Raw genomic sequence first — 13,994 nt, 5'->3', positions numbered from 1 at the left:
TTCATACTGCAAAGCTGATAGTCCTGATACAATATAAAGCAAACTGATATTAAAGAGAATTGTTATAGATTTTTAAGTGAAAAACATTTTTATAATATGAAAAATACATAATAATATAATGTTGAAAGATTTATTTAAACGTACATGTAATTGAAATATCATTTTATCAAACATGTTAAGTTACATGGACAAATTAAGTATTCAACAAAATACAATATATCCATCGTGATTGTTAAGCACTAATGTGCGTAAAACATCCATCAACAATTGCTTTTGAAACATACATAAATGAATGAAAAGTTATAAAAACTCACTACCCATGGTAAAAATTATCAAATAAAAAAAAGCTAAATCTTCCGCTCCTGATTTCATGACTCCTCCTGCATAAAATAAATTACAAATAAATACGACTCACGTAAATTTTTGCAGTACTTTTGCGTCAATGGGTATAACTTCCTTCCTAGTCAGTAGATAATTATATTTGTATGTTAATGGGCAAATGGTCACGCTAATAATAACTTAAGCAAGAACGCAATGTTATTTGATTCACCTGATTCAATCACATTGTCTGTTTTACAAACATTATATGTATAACGTTGAAGTCATATAAAACGATCCATTTCTAATGTTTATCTTTTAATAATATATAGATTTTTTCCAATCAGAATATTTCCTAGAACTTTCTCAACATTTAAAATCATTTAAAATCAAACAATTACAGAAGTATAGGTACTGGAACATCTAATCTTTTGTTTGTTTCTTTTTTCTTTGTTTTGCTATAATTACATGTATGGGGGGGGGGGGTGTTATAAAAATAATTTTAAATTGTATTTTGAAAATATCCATCTGCTATTTGTCAGAAAAATAATATAATGTAATTAAAAAAGAATGCCTGGTACTTAGTTTTCCTTGACGCAAGATTTGTTACCTAATGATAACTCTCTCTCTCTCTCTCTCTCTCTCTCCATAAAATGTCCACCTCTGGTATCTGAAGCTATGTAGTTATTAAACTAAAGACTTCTTTTAAGCACAAACAACATGGATAAGACTTTCTCCTAATACTTCTGTTAAATTTATAAATCTTGAAAACAATAATTGAATGTCCAACGTAATGTACAAAACATCGAATCCAGATGTTTACGTCTATTATTCTGCTACAAATTCATAACAGAATCGGTTTTTTTCATATATTATGTTAAACAGAGTTATATTCAAGGGTAATATCTTATTTGCATCATACATGAACACTCTTATATTCGGGTTTTGACAAAATTATGACTGAATCGAATAATCATTAAACAAAGTAAACATGCTCATGTTTATTGGATAAATATAACATGTTAGAAAAAATAGAAACCTTCAATGAATAAAGTATGATACATAAGACCATTCACATTTACACGTTGAAAACAAATGGTCTTGTAAATATTTCTTTGATCCGTAGGTTTTGTTAATTAACTGTAATTGACAGCAAAATTGTCTAAAAGTTCTTTCTTATTCATTCATAGGAAAAAATGCACAAACATCCACACACACACTAGGAGAGGGCATGAGACTAGGGATATAGAAGTAAAAAAGAAATATCATATATCTCTCCGACCAAACCAATAATATTTTTGTTTGACAATTTTTTTTCTATTTAGTCCATACGTATGTAAATTTGCTAAAATGAAAAAGGTGAAGATAACGAACAGTGATCGATCTTAAAATATTTACAAACAATACAAATCTGTGAAGAGGGCATAAAACAAGGACTCCCGGAAAGGTGGGATCAGTTGCCTAGGAGGAGTAAACATCCCCTGTTGACAGGTATGACCGGTTACCCGCCATGAGATCTATGTATTGGTCAGGTAGACGGAATAGTTCGTAGTCAAATTTAGTATTAATACAAAGGTCTAACAATTGGTATGGAAACCGAAAATTGGATGCGCGTCCTAAATTGGCCACTTGAAAACTTCTTCCTTTTCCATTTAAGATTGATAAGCACATATTTCCAAAAACAAGTCCTTGTGTGCTTTTATACTGTTGTCAAAATTTAAACCTGTTCATTTTGATTTGAAGGTTCATTGTTTTTGATGATATAATTAACTACACTATTTATTGACATACAGATAATCTTTACGTAGTGCATATTGTTAGATTGATGATTAGAAAATCTATGCAGTTGATGAAATAAACACTTTAATTCATCATCAAGAAAGACACTTCACAAAATTTTAAAAAATGGGTTATGGTATATTCTTCGTATGTTAAGTTGTGACTAAAATATGGTATCTGTATTCTGGAAGTATTTGTATCAACAAATGTACATGTAAGTATCTCATAACCGGAAATGTTGATAAAAAATAACCCACTTCTCTATCTCTCCTTTTCGATAGATTGAATTTTAACAATAACATTGAAAGAATTTCCTTGATTAACTACATATGCGTACAATTATTTTCATCATTTTTCCTGGTTTTACACATCTTGGATATATTGTCACTGTCAATAAAGACCCTACTTCTTTTATTTGTAAAGCAAAGAAAGACATACATGTACTTTTACTGATATAATATTAATCTCAATTATTATTTTAGTATTTATTAGATTTACCAAGAAAGATTGTGTGCCAAAACAGGACTGTATGTTCTGGAATAGAAGGTTTGTGCATTCTTATTCGCCGATTAGCGTACCCAAGTAGATTACAAGACCTTTCGCATATATTTGGGAGATCAACTGCTGAATTATCATACATTTTTAACACTGTCCTTAATTTCATTGATACAAGCCACGGACACAGACTCGAGAGTTTAAATCAGCCTTGGTTGTCGCACGCAAAGTTGGATGAAATGGCCACAGCCATAAGTAACTGCGGAGCCCCGCTGTTAAATTGCTGGGGTTTTATAGACGGAACGGTGAGGCCAATATGCAGACCCCAATCTCATCAGCAGTTGGTGTTTAATGGCCATAGGAGAGTCCATGGTCTTAAGTTTCAGTGTATTACGACACCTGATGGAATGATAGCGCACCTCTTTGGTCCAATTGAAGGTCGACGTCATGATGCCGGTATGTTACGAGAAAGCGACGTTGAGCATCAACTGCAACAATATATGACAAAGGCAAATAATGATGTCTACTCCCTCTACGGTGACCCCGCATACCCATTATCACCCTACCTAATACCCCCATTTCGGGGAGGTGTGATCTCAGCTAATCAGATGCGCTTTAACAAAAGAATATCGGCAGTGAGAGTGTGTGTAGAATGGACTTTCAGCAAAATTTTAACTCTCTTTGCTTTTCTTGATTATAAGAAGAATCAAAAACTGTATTTACAACCTGTTGGAAAGTATTACAGAGTAGCATCAATCCTAACTAACTGTCACACTATTCTCTATGGGAGCGAGACCGGGTCATTCTTTGGTATACCTCCGCCATCCCTACAAGAGTATTTGGCCTAAAACGTGCATCAACTACTAAGTACATGTATGAATGCATGATAATAGGCGGTTATGTGCAAAGGTACTAAACAGAACAGATTTTAAATGTGTCTTAATTTATTCATTTATAATTTATTCAGTTATAACATATGTGAATTATCACAGTACATGTACTTGTTTATTTGTTATTTATCTTTTGTTAATTTCTTTAACAAATCAATAAAAGCAAGTTTTTCTTGCTTTTCAATTTCCATCCTTTGCATCCTCTCTTGTCTATCCAGATCAAATTTGCCCTTTTCCAATTTTAGTTGTTCCTTTTTGAACTCCATTTCTTCGCTTTTTGTTCTCATTTCCATCTCGGTCTTTTCCTTTAAATAGTCGACGAGGTAAGTTTGGGAATTTTTCCTTTTTGGTGCCCCACACTCATCATCTGAAATTAATAAATTTCGAAAGAAGCAAATATATTCTACAACACAGACCGGGGGGGGGGGGGGTTAAATACACGTAGATTGTATCTATAGCATGTAATTTACTTGTAATTGCAAATAAATTACCGGAATTTATTAGAGAATGCATACATTAAATATACTACAAGATAATGATGGTAAAAATATTTTCAAAAATATCATGTACACCGTGATATACATAGAGAATAATATATACCCTTTAATTTCCATATCACATCTTGTATCAGCTCGAGACGCAGCTAGTGGGCCGAAGGGCCGAGGGCTGACATTGGTTGAGGGTATGTTTTAGTATGTTTATTACATGCTTGTAATAAACACAGCACACATGAACTTGAGAAAAATACAAATAAATAATCATGCGTGCCCCCCCCCCCAATTGAATAATTTTGCCGATATATAGAATACTATAGAAAACATGGCTATGCTTGTGCCCCTTCAATTAACAGGTCTGATGATTTTTTTGCTTGTCAAGGAATTTTTGGTAGTTCATAGTGCCCCCCCCCCAAAAAAAAACTGAAAATGTATGGCTGTGTCCCCCAAACTAAAATTGCTTCCTACGGGCCTGTCATGCACTGACAAATGACATGTAGCCTATTGTATCAAAAACAGTAATTTAAAATTAAGAGAATACGAACAAATTTTTTTATAACTAGATGTATTACCATATGTATTGTTTTTTAAGGTTTAATCTACAAGGAGATATAAATCTGTATCAGCCCTGCAATTCTGCAATCAGGTAAATCGCATATGCAAAAAAGCTATTTTTATTACTAAGTATGTTGTAAATGTATGTAGTGTACTACATGTGCATACCTTTTTTTGGTGTCAGACACTCTAAGGCTCTCTTTCTTATTTCTTTCCCCATGTTCTCGGATTTTTCTTTCTTTTCTTTTTCTTCTTTCTTTCCCCTTTCTTCCTCTTCTTTCAACTCCAGTACTTCATCAAGTAAAGTAGTTTTTTCTGTTATTTCTTCATCAACACCAGATCTTAAAAATAGTACTTAATAATGAGTTTTCAAACTGTCTGAATTTATTATAAAATCAGATTTTTGGTCCACCCGCAATATTGTGTAACTAAAAACATAAACAAAGAGCGGATCCAACTAAAATATATGTGTAGTATTTATTCAGAGAGAGAAATAGAGAGATGTGTACCTTTTGAGATTCTCTCGGTTTTCTCTCTTATGCTGATCAATGAGTAGATGTGTCCGCTCTCTCACTCTCCTAGCATCTAGAATAAAATCAGGTGATGACAGGGTTGCAGCGATTTCTGCCCATTTGCTCTTGTTTTTCATGGGATTACTGGCGACAATTTCCCTCAGAAGCCGGATGTCATCCTCACTTTTAAACCGAATTTGTTTTTTCCTCTCGATATTCATTTCCCCCTAATTTTCAAAGAAGATTGAAAGAAATACAGGTATTAAAATAAACATAGAAATTGTATTAGTGATTGAGGATTTGGGTTCTACAGAGGGGGGTGGGGGCATATTCTGTAAATAAATATTCTGGACCTTCACCCCCATTTTCCGGAAATAAAGTTTGGAATTTAGGCCGTCAACTCAACTGGTGCTAACCCAGGGTTTAATAGACCTTTTTTGTACAGGGTTCTGTACCCTTTTAGTTGGGAATTTTTAATCGAAAAAGTGGCAAACCTTGGAAATACTGATGTCTGATATCAAGTTAAAATGTTGATTAAAGAGTATCTTTTAAGTTTTATGCCTTAATCAATATTCAAATCTTTATTTCTATTTTCTTATCATCAAAGTCTCATAATTCAAGTTTTATTTAATATAAAAAGCACTAATTAATGCAATCTGCATGGTATTTGGGAAATTTTGAATTGGGAAAGGGTCCTTTTTACAGGACCTGAATGCAGGGGTTATTAAGCCCTGTAACCCCCCCCCCCCCCCTTAAAAGAATATTGGAGGGCGAAACCCCTTTTTTCGCTTTTTCAATTTCACATGGATTAAAATAAATAATATACTTCTGAGCATTTGGGAAAACATGAAAAGAAATAAAAATAGATAATGTGTCTCAATCCCCCCCCCCCCGCGCCCCTTAAATATGCGTGAATCGACATAATTCAGTAAGACGGGTACCAACAATAAAAAATACAATAATAATTAGTTCTTTAAGTAATGAATGTATTAACATATATCATATTGATTCTTCAACTGACACGTTGGAATTTTTCTCATATCATTCGAAATGACGTCATTTCAACATGTCACTTTACAATCCAATTGCTTGCTTCCGATATCAAAATTGTATTAGAGTTATCACCCCTAGATCTACTTCCGGGTAGGTAAATATTCGGGACGAACCGCTGCAACTTTTGATGTGCAAAGTATATCACTATATGTGTATCGACATGACAAGCACTGAGAGACGGTGAGTAATGAGACAATATTTAAGCCAAACAGTTTCTTATCTTTTATAGCAGAAAAATTAGCTTTGTATACATGCACAATAATCAAATACAGCGCACAAGATTGTACAGCATGTTGTACATGTAGGCCTAGTACGCACCAGCGCACTATTAACTTTCGATTTTGTGTGCGTGTGCTGTAGTACGCACGATTTACTCTCGAATTAATTAATTCTGTTTTACATGTATAAATTATGTTTTTAAGCTTAAATTTTGGAGTAAAATAATCTTATATCGTCTTTACTTATGTGCATAACAGTGCCATGTTAGTGTACTATGCGTCTAGTGTCTGTGTATATAAATGTAAAGTTAAACTAATGCATGATAGATAATACATGTAGCTACAATGTGAGTGTATAAGTTTGTATGAAATCGTTAAAGATATACAAATAAGCCTAATATTTATGGGTACTCTAGTTTCTTTCATTTGGGGGGGGGGGGGGGGGTTAAATGTGACTATGCTATGTAAATGTTAGCAAAGATATTAGTTGTAATATTTTTTTTAAAATTGTAGAGATCCCCTAACCATGTCAGATACAGAACACGAGTCTGTAGAAGTGCTAAGAACCTGGAAGGTGGACCAGTTGAAAAAATGGCTGATTACAAGAGGTCTTAAACGAAGTGGAAAGAAAGAAGTTCTTGTGAAAAGAGTGTATAGAGCGATGCAGTCTGGGAATGATTCTTCCAGTGATTCAGCGTCTGAGTCTGATCTTGACGACACACCCTGTGTAACACCCATGAATGAAATAACTGAACCATGGAGAAACATTTCTGTAGATTGTCTTCCTCCTTTAAATGAAAAAGATATTGACAACTATTTTATTTACCAAAAAAATCCTACATCTGGGAAAAAAGCACGTTTCCAACGGCATATGAAGAAAGCTAAAAAATTTGCTGCAGAGGGTTATATTTACATTTTTTATAATGCAGTTTCTGAGAAGTCTGACTACTGCTACATAAAATCAGACTGTAAACCATCCATGAAAACCAAGGTTAGTGTGGGTATTTGTGGAAAAATGACTGACCATTATTCCCTACATGTCTGTCTAGTTAAAGAAACTGGGAAAATAGAATCAGCTTATTGCAATTGCAAAGCTGGAGAGTGTGGTTTGTGTGCTCATGTAGGTGCCTTGATGTACACTGTCTCAAAAGTCAAGAATGCTTGTACTTCCCAAGAATGTCAATGGAACAGACCTCGGCCATTGAAAAAGAGGCAAGATCCTATGAGAGTGATTGATATCCAGTTATCTGAAAATGAACGTTGTACAGGAAAACCCTACCCTGATGTGTACCAAGCAGGTCCCTGTAAAGACCCTGATCAATTCTTGCAAGATTTGATGTCTGAAATTGGTGAAGTAAATCCAAGATGTGTTCTATACCAGACTCTTGGGTGTAAACCAGCAGATATAAGCAGTTTTCTTTCAGCATATGAAGTACATACTGAGGAAATACCAGATGATGTTGACCTTAACACTGCTGTGTACCAACAGAAGTTTCAGGAGTTTTTAGAAAATCTAAAATTATCATCAGAAACATGTGAGAATCTGGAAATAGGAACACGGGGCCAGTCTATAAATAACAATTGGATGGAAGCACGCAAATATTTAATAACCGCCTCACAAATTGGTGATGTATGTAAAAGAAAAACTGCATGTCCAGATGCACTTGTCCGTAGACTTATGGGATATACCCAACCCCCTCACCAGGTAAAAAGCCTAACATACGGAAGGAGCAATGAAAAGAAGGGTATTAAAGCTTATGTAAAAGAACACTCTTTAAAATGTGGAAAGGAAAATGTGCAATATTGTAGTAGGGGTCTTCATGTCAATCCTAAATATCCATTCCTCGGTGCCAGTGCCGATGGTTTGATTTTGTGTAAAATTTGTGGAAATGGGTTAGTAGAGGTTAAATGTCCCTATGGCCATAAGGATAATAAATGGAGAAATATGACTCCTGCTGAATGTGCCCAAGACAGTTCATTTTGTTGTCATCTTTCTGATCATAATACTCTAGTGTTAAAGTTAAATCACAATTATATGTATCAGGTACAAGGGCAGTTAGGTTTGTATGAATTAAAATGGGTTGATTTTGTAGTGTGGACACGGAAGGGCTTTAATGTCCAAAGGATTAAGTTTGATGTAAATATGTGGGCTGAAATGCTTGTAAAACTAAGGAAATTTTATGTTACTTGTGTGATTCCTGAACTTTTCACTCGACGTATCAAAAAGGGCAAACCGCTTTACTGTTGCTAGGTATGCAGAAATTGAGAAAAGTATATAAATACTTATTTCAGTTTAATTATTTCCTTAATAGTCATGCAGTATAACCCTCTATATCATTTCTTTAAGTAATGACTTCAACAGAACAGGTCTAACTTAACAAGCGTTCTGAAAGTATTGCATTAGCAATACTAGTCCCCTACCGGTAAGTGTTATCTGGTTACCGTATGATATTGAAAATGTCATAATTCAGTAAAAAAAATATTGAAGCAAAACGGAATGCAAACGATCTATAACTCATCAAAATACACTCCACATCAAAAATAGCTCAATATCTTCAAGTATTTAGGAAAAAAGTGCCGAAAACCAAGTGGGTCAGACAGACGGACAAATGCAGATGAAACCTATAGTCACCAGTAGGGGACTAATAATGCATGTGTGCAAAAAACAAAACAAAAAAAATCCAATAAAAATACATTTATCAGATCCATGTGTATTATTTTGATATCAAAGCAATCTGTGTTGATTCAAGTTTGGTTATAACTCCTTGGGCTAGGATGGGGCCACAATATAGGATCAATATGTTTTATTAGAATAAAGAGGTTAAAACCTGTGACTCAGGTGAGCAAAGTGGCTTATACTCTTAGGCCTTGTATTAGCAGTTCAGGCAATAATTGAACTTCATGTGAACTTTCGCATAACACTTGCATTTATTATGTCTTAGTCACTTGATATATTAGTACACTACTCTATATTATACAAGCGTTATTGATATTCAAATACTTGTACACATTGTACATACTATACTTTAAAATAATGGCATTTTTAGATACTCGCTTAACCCATGCAATTTGAAAATTGAATTAAAAGAGAATATTATAAATCTCAGATTTATTTGTTATAATTTCAATCCTTAACAATTTAACAAAATGAAACTGAATATTGTTTTATGTAAGCAGAGGTGGAAGCAGGTTAGTCAATGCTGTGCAGATAAAAATCATCTGTTCTGCCAAGTGTGCTTCTGATAATGGTAGAGTTCCACTCAAAATGCGATAGTTCTTGATTTGTTCCATTTTCATCTCGACTACAATACGGGCCGATGCAATGCCTTGGGTCTGAAAAAACTCTTGAGTGGTCATTTGTCTATGACCTGGTATACGTGGTGGTATATTTAAGCCAACATCTACAGGGAGAAGGTCTTCAACAGTGAAACCCTTATCTGCCATGATTACATCACCAGCAGATAATTTTGGCAAAAGAGAATCGTGCATTGTTATATGACGGTCAGATGTGTTGCCCCCCCTCCCCCCCCCCCCCCCCCCCACAGTCTGGAAACAAACGTAACTAGTCCATTTGGTGCTACCCCTATCAAAATTTTAAATGTATTCGAATGTTTGTATTCAGACCAGGTGGCCCACTGAGCACTAAGTGATGATGGTTTTTCAGTGTAGAACTCGGTACAATCAAGAATTATCCGTACGTCAGGATAGTTTGAAATGCTTGTGGTAGATTACATAAAATTTGTTCTCTTGTAGGCCAACAGACAAGTGACCTGCAATGATCATAAATGAAATTTATCCATGTGTTCATAATACGGGACACTGAAGACATTGAGACTCTGAATAAGTCTGCTAGATGCTCTTGCAGCATTCCTTGTCTTAATCGCATACACACCATCAGAAACTCATCTACAGGTCTAAGTTTTCTCTGTCTACCAGGTTTAGCACTATTATTAACATGGTAATTTTTTTCACCAAGAGATCTTGTGTTTCCTTCCCAATAACTAAGACGGTCAGCACCATGTTTCATGAGAGTTGAGAAGAATAACCAAAACATGGAAGATGATAAGAACCCTGTATAAAATCTTATTTTGTTATCATCATGTCTAATATCTTCATATGACATGAAAAGAAGCTTAGACTCCACACTACATTCTTTTACGTCAGTAACTTGTGGTTCTCCAGCTTGAGTGGAGACATGTTGCAGGCAAACATTTTTATTGTCCTGTGGATTTATATTCTCATTGCTGTCAATAGTTAAAGTCACAATATGCGATTCATCTTCCTGTGTAAGGTTAGAACCCAGGGAAACTGAATCCTCACCATCTGTAACATTCTTTTCATAGTCATAAGAACAGTTCAAATCATGTTTTACAAGGGGACGTCTAGTATTTTGTGGCTTTTGTTCCTTAGAAGGGAAAATTGTGGGAACTGAATGTTCAGTGTAAGGTTCTTCAAAATGTCTAGAACAAATTCTCGTGTTGTCATTAACTTTAAAATTTGCACGAATATTTTTAACTCTTGAAATCCACATAGCTCTTATCTTCTTTCTTTTCTCACCAATTGGGAAACGTCTCATAAATATTTTGTTTCCATTTTCATCTAGACTGTCTGACGTACTGTGGCATAATGGCACACAGCAATACTTTTTCCCCATCTAGTAAAAAATATAAATATCGCATGAACTCAAAAGGATTATTACTCAAAACAAATTGATGTAAAGTTAAAAACAGTTATAAAGTGTTTGTCAAACTGTAAGAAAATAAGCAACAACAATATGCACAGTGTAAACCGTGTCACGGAAATCGTGATGGACGGGTATAGACTACATGTACATGCATGACATTTCATGATTTTTTTTACTTATTTCCTACAAATATGCAAACAGAAATAAAATCATAACTATCCATTTTAATATAAAATCAAATTTCCCAAGAAATATACTTGTGATTATAGCATTTTTCATGTGTTAAGCTCGAGTGATTTGTTTGTATTTCTTAAGATTGCGAATTTCCTCGATGTTTTACTCGATAAATATACGTGATTGAAAATGTTATCAATGCCAACCAAAACATAGATATCAATATTTTCATTGTAAAATTCGTCTTTAATAATTTTAGACAAAAAACTTCATTTAATACTTACATTCTTGATGAAAATTTACCAACGGCGACTGTAAGTGTAGATTAGAGTTCTACGAGTCGGGTACTACCCGGAAGTGACCTTCGATTTACGCGCCACCTATCGGTTCAGTTCGAGACAACTCTAATAACTTTGCATATCGGAAGCAAGCAATTTTGTCAAATATTTCTATTACTTTGATCAAAAAAGGTGCACAGATGTACGTAATAAATTCTCAACATCACAACAAACACCACATGAAAAAAAAAAATTCCATTATTAGAGTTTAAATAGCTACAAGTTCTTACCTCCGTATACTTGTGAATTCACGCGTTGTGTACAACTTGTAGAATTACGCGGTATGCAAAGCTGATGACGTAAATCGCAGTAAATTAGGGGATTTCCCTAGCTACACGTACACGTAGACGTACACGGTCATTTGCTTAACCTCTCTGATATCATCCTTCATCAACAAGTTAACAAAATATTATTTAATTTTAACTGATAATTCATGTGTTAGTGAAATTCATATGACGGTACCCCCCAAAAGTGAAAATAAAAATTCTCATTATCTCCCTTGCGCATCTGTCATATCCTTAGTTGGTCGAGAGTAGCTGTGTCATTCCGACGCCTTCAAACCCTACAGTCCATTTTATCCCACAGATTTTCGATTGGAGAAAGAGATAGATTTTACGAAGGCCAGTTGATTTAGTAAATGTGAATGTTTGCGAGAAAGTCTTGACAAATTCTGGCTACATTTTCCAAGGGGTGAAATGCTGAAAAATAAGGTACATGACGAACACATGCGCGAGTGAGAGTAACACCGACGTAAACATGACGAACTCAAGGACCAAAAAAGCAATCTGTTTCTTTCAGTTTTTGGATGAATGTAATGATTATGATTGCCAACTGTATTATTATCGGTTTCAGTGGCAGTGCCGTGATGATTATAAAGGTGGCAGGATGAAAAACCCCATCTTGATGTTGCGTTGTTACGCGTCAACGTCACGGTTGGTTGGAAACCATTCCAGTTCCTCTCTGGCAACAGATAAAATTTACTATGGTGAAAAAATTAACGACAAACTGTACAGCAGTTGTTGCCTTCTTCTTCGATTAGGCAATTCAATTACTCGACGCATTGGAACTTTTGTCAGCCGTACCATGATTGCAAGAGATTCATATTGACTGTAAATATGGAAAAAACGATGTGTATACCTTCTGTGCATCAAGTAGTACAACAGATTGTGTTAACAAACTTGCAATCATCAATATGCACGTGTTTTTTGGCTTTTCACTACTTTCCCTACGTGACGTCATACATTTCACGGTTGAGTAATTTTGAACAACAATTTTATTGCACAGTAACAAAGATACACATCTGACTAGTTTTCTTAATTTTTGGCCAAGCAGTCAAAAATATTGCACATATTATATTACTCTACATTTCTTTCTCCATTCAGTATATTATTACACCATACAGCATTGGTTCCATAGAAATTGGTCGGATCAGAAAACATTCCAGATTAGACAAGTTTTACTGTACCTGCAGTGAACAACAATTGGGGCCGTGTCGTCTTATTCATTGAACTTTATCAAAATACAGCTATAGGGTATTCTTTACATGCTTATACGCTTATATACTGATATGCAGAAGACCATATTCAATTCATTCTTCATTGATAGACAATTTATGGAAAGCATCAGATTATGCGTTCTTTTTCTTTAAACCTCGGTTAAGTATCATTATTGTGATGTAAACATGTATATTATAAGCTTATAGTATAAAATATCATTTTCCAATCGGATTGAATTTCCTAATGGTCCATGAGTCAATCAGGACGGAATATTTTTTCCTAAAATATGTTCCCTACATTTTCCATTTAAACATATTCAATGATTTGTTATTTGCTTTTATATATATATATATATATATATATATATATATATATATATATATATATATATATATATATATATATATATATCATATTGGAAATTTTGATAACATTGAGATGTTGAACTTGCTGTGCTTGTAAATATTAAAAACACGGGGGTAAACGGGACTTGTATAAGACTATTTCTGAAGAAACCATGAAATATGAAGAAAACAAACAGTAATCGAGGTCAAAAGTCCATTTGAACAATACAGATCGGGAGCTAAGCAAGCACTGATCTCTAAATATAGCATAGGTGGGATCAGGTGCCATGGAGGCGGAGTAAGTTTCCCATGTCGACCGGTCACACCCGCCGTGTGTTCCTTGTCATAATGGGTTGAACAGAAAAATCTGCAGACAATTTAGTGTTAAAATAATGATCTAACAATCTGTATGAAAAAGACAATCAACATTCGACTTAATATAACGATAGATTGTATTTGTTAACAAGATCATTGAGTCGACCATAGAATTTGCAAAATGTTGACTTTAAACGAGACTGTCGATATTTTTGTATCATCAACTTATTTGTCAATTGTTACCTCGTTTTAGAAATTATTCGTAAAAAGAACATGTTCCTGTGTTCGAATCAGTTGGGAGACCTAAACTCCATATGCACGTAACGTTT

At 34.4% G+C, this 13,994-nt stretch overlaps 2 protein-coding genes across 2 annotated transcripts; both read right to left on the bottom strand.

Annotated features, from left to right (window-relative positions):
- Positions 1-3,604: 3,604 nt before the first annotated feature.
- Positions 3,605-5,264, bottom strand: LOC133202251 (MAP7 domain-containing protein 2-like). The gene is made up of 3 exons (XM_061338046.1): positions 5,041-5,264; positions 4,700-4,872; positions 3,605-3,849 (listed from the first exon to the last, which is right to left on the bottom strand). Exons 1-3 carry the CDS (start codon positions 5,262-5,264, stop codon positions 3,605-3,607), a joined length of 642 nt encoding a protein of 213 aa, XP_061194030.1.
- A 4,738-nt stretch (positions 5,265-10,002) lies between these two features.
- LOC133201932 (uncharacterized) lies at positions 10,003-11,517 on the bottom strand. Its single transcript, XM_061337721.1, has 2 exons — positions 11,457-11,517; positions 10,003-10,968 (listed from the first exon to the last, which is right to left on the bottom strand). The coding sequence occupies exon 2, from the start codon at positions 10,966-10,968 to the stop codon at positions 10,003-10,005; it is 966 nt and encodes a 321-aa protein (XP_061193705.1). The 5' UTR covers positions 11,457-11,517.
- Between the last annotated feature and the right edge of the window lie 2,477 nt (positions 11,518-13,994).

Source organism: Saccostrea echinata, unplaced genomic scaffold (genome assembly GCF_033153115.1).
Source record: "Saccostrea echinata isolate AGI-Se365-2 ecotype Australia unplaced genomic scaffold, CSIRO_AGI_Sech_v1 ptg000046l, whole genome shotgun sequence".
In the NCBI taxonomy this organism is placed as follows: Eukaryota; Metazoa; Mollusca; class Bivalvia; order Ostreida; family Ostreidae; genus Saccostrea; species Saccostrea echinata.
Note: the sequence above shows the minus strand (reverse complement) of the source record. Positions and strands in the feature narration are given on the sequence as shown.

Excerpts from the sequence above, each read along its gene's own strand:
- LOC133202251 (XM_061338046.1), bottom strand. The coding sequence starts at position 5,264 with ATGAATATCGAGAGGAAAAAACAAATTCGGTTTAAAAGTGAGGATGAC. Across the intron at positions 4,873-5,040 it reads AACCGAGAGAATCTCAAAAG|ATCTGGTGTTGATGAAGAAA; the intron begins GTACACATCTCT and ends ACTATTTTTAAG. Across the intron at positions 3,850-4,699 it reads GTGTCTGACACCAAAAAAAG|ATGATGAGTGTGGGGCACCA; the intron begins GTATGCACATGT and ends TATTAATTTCAG.
- LOC133201932 (XM_061337721.1), bottom strand. The coding sequence starts at position 10,968 with ATGGGGAAAAAGTATTGCTGTGTGCCATTATGCCACAGTACGTCAGAC.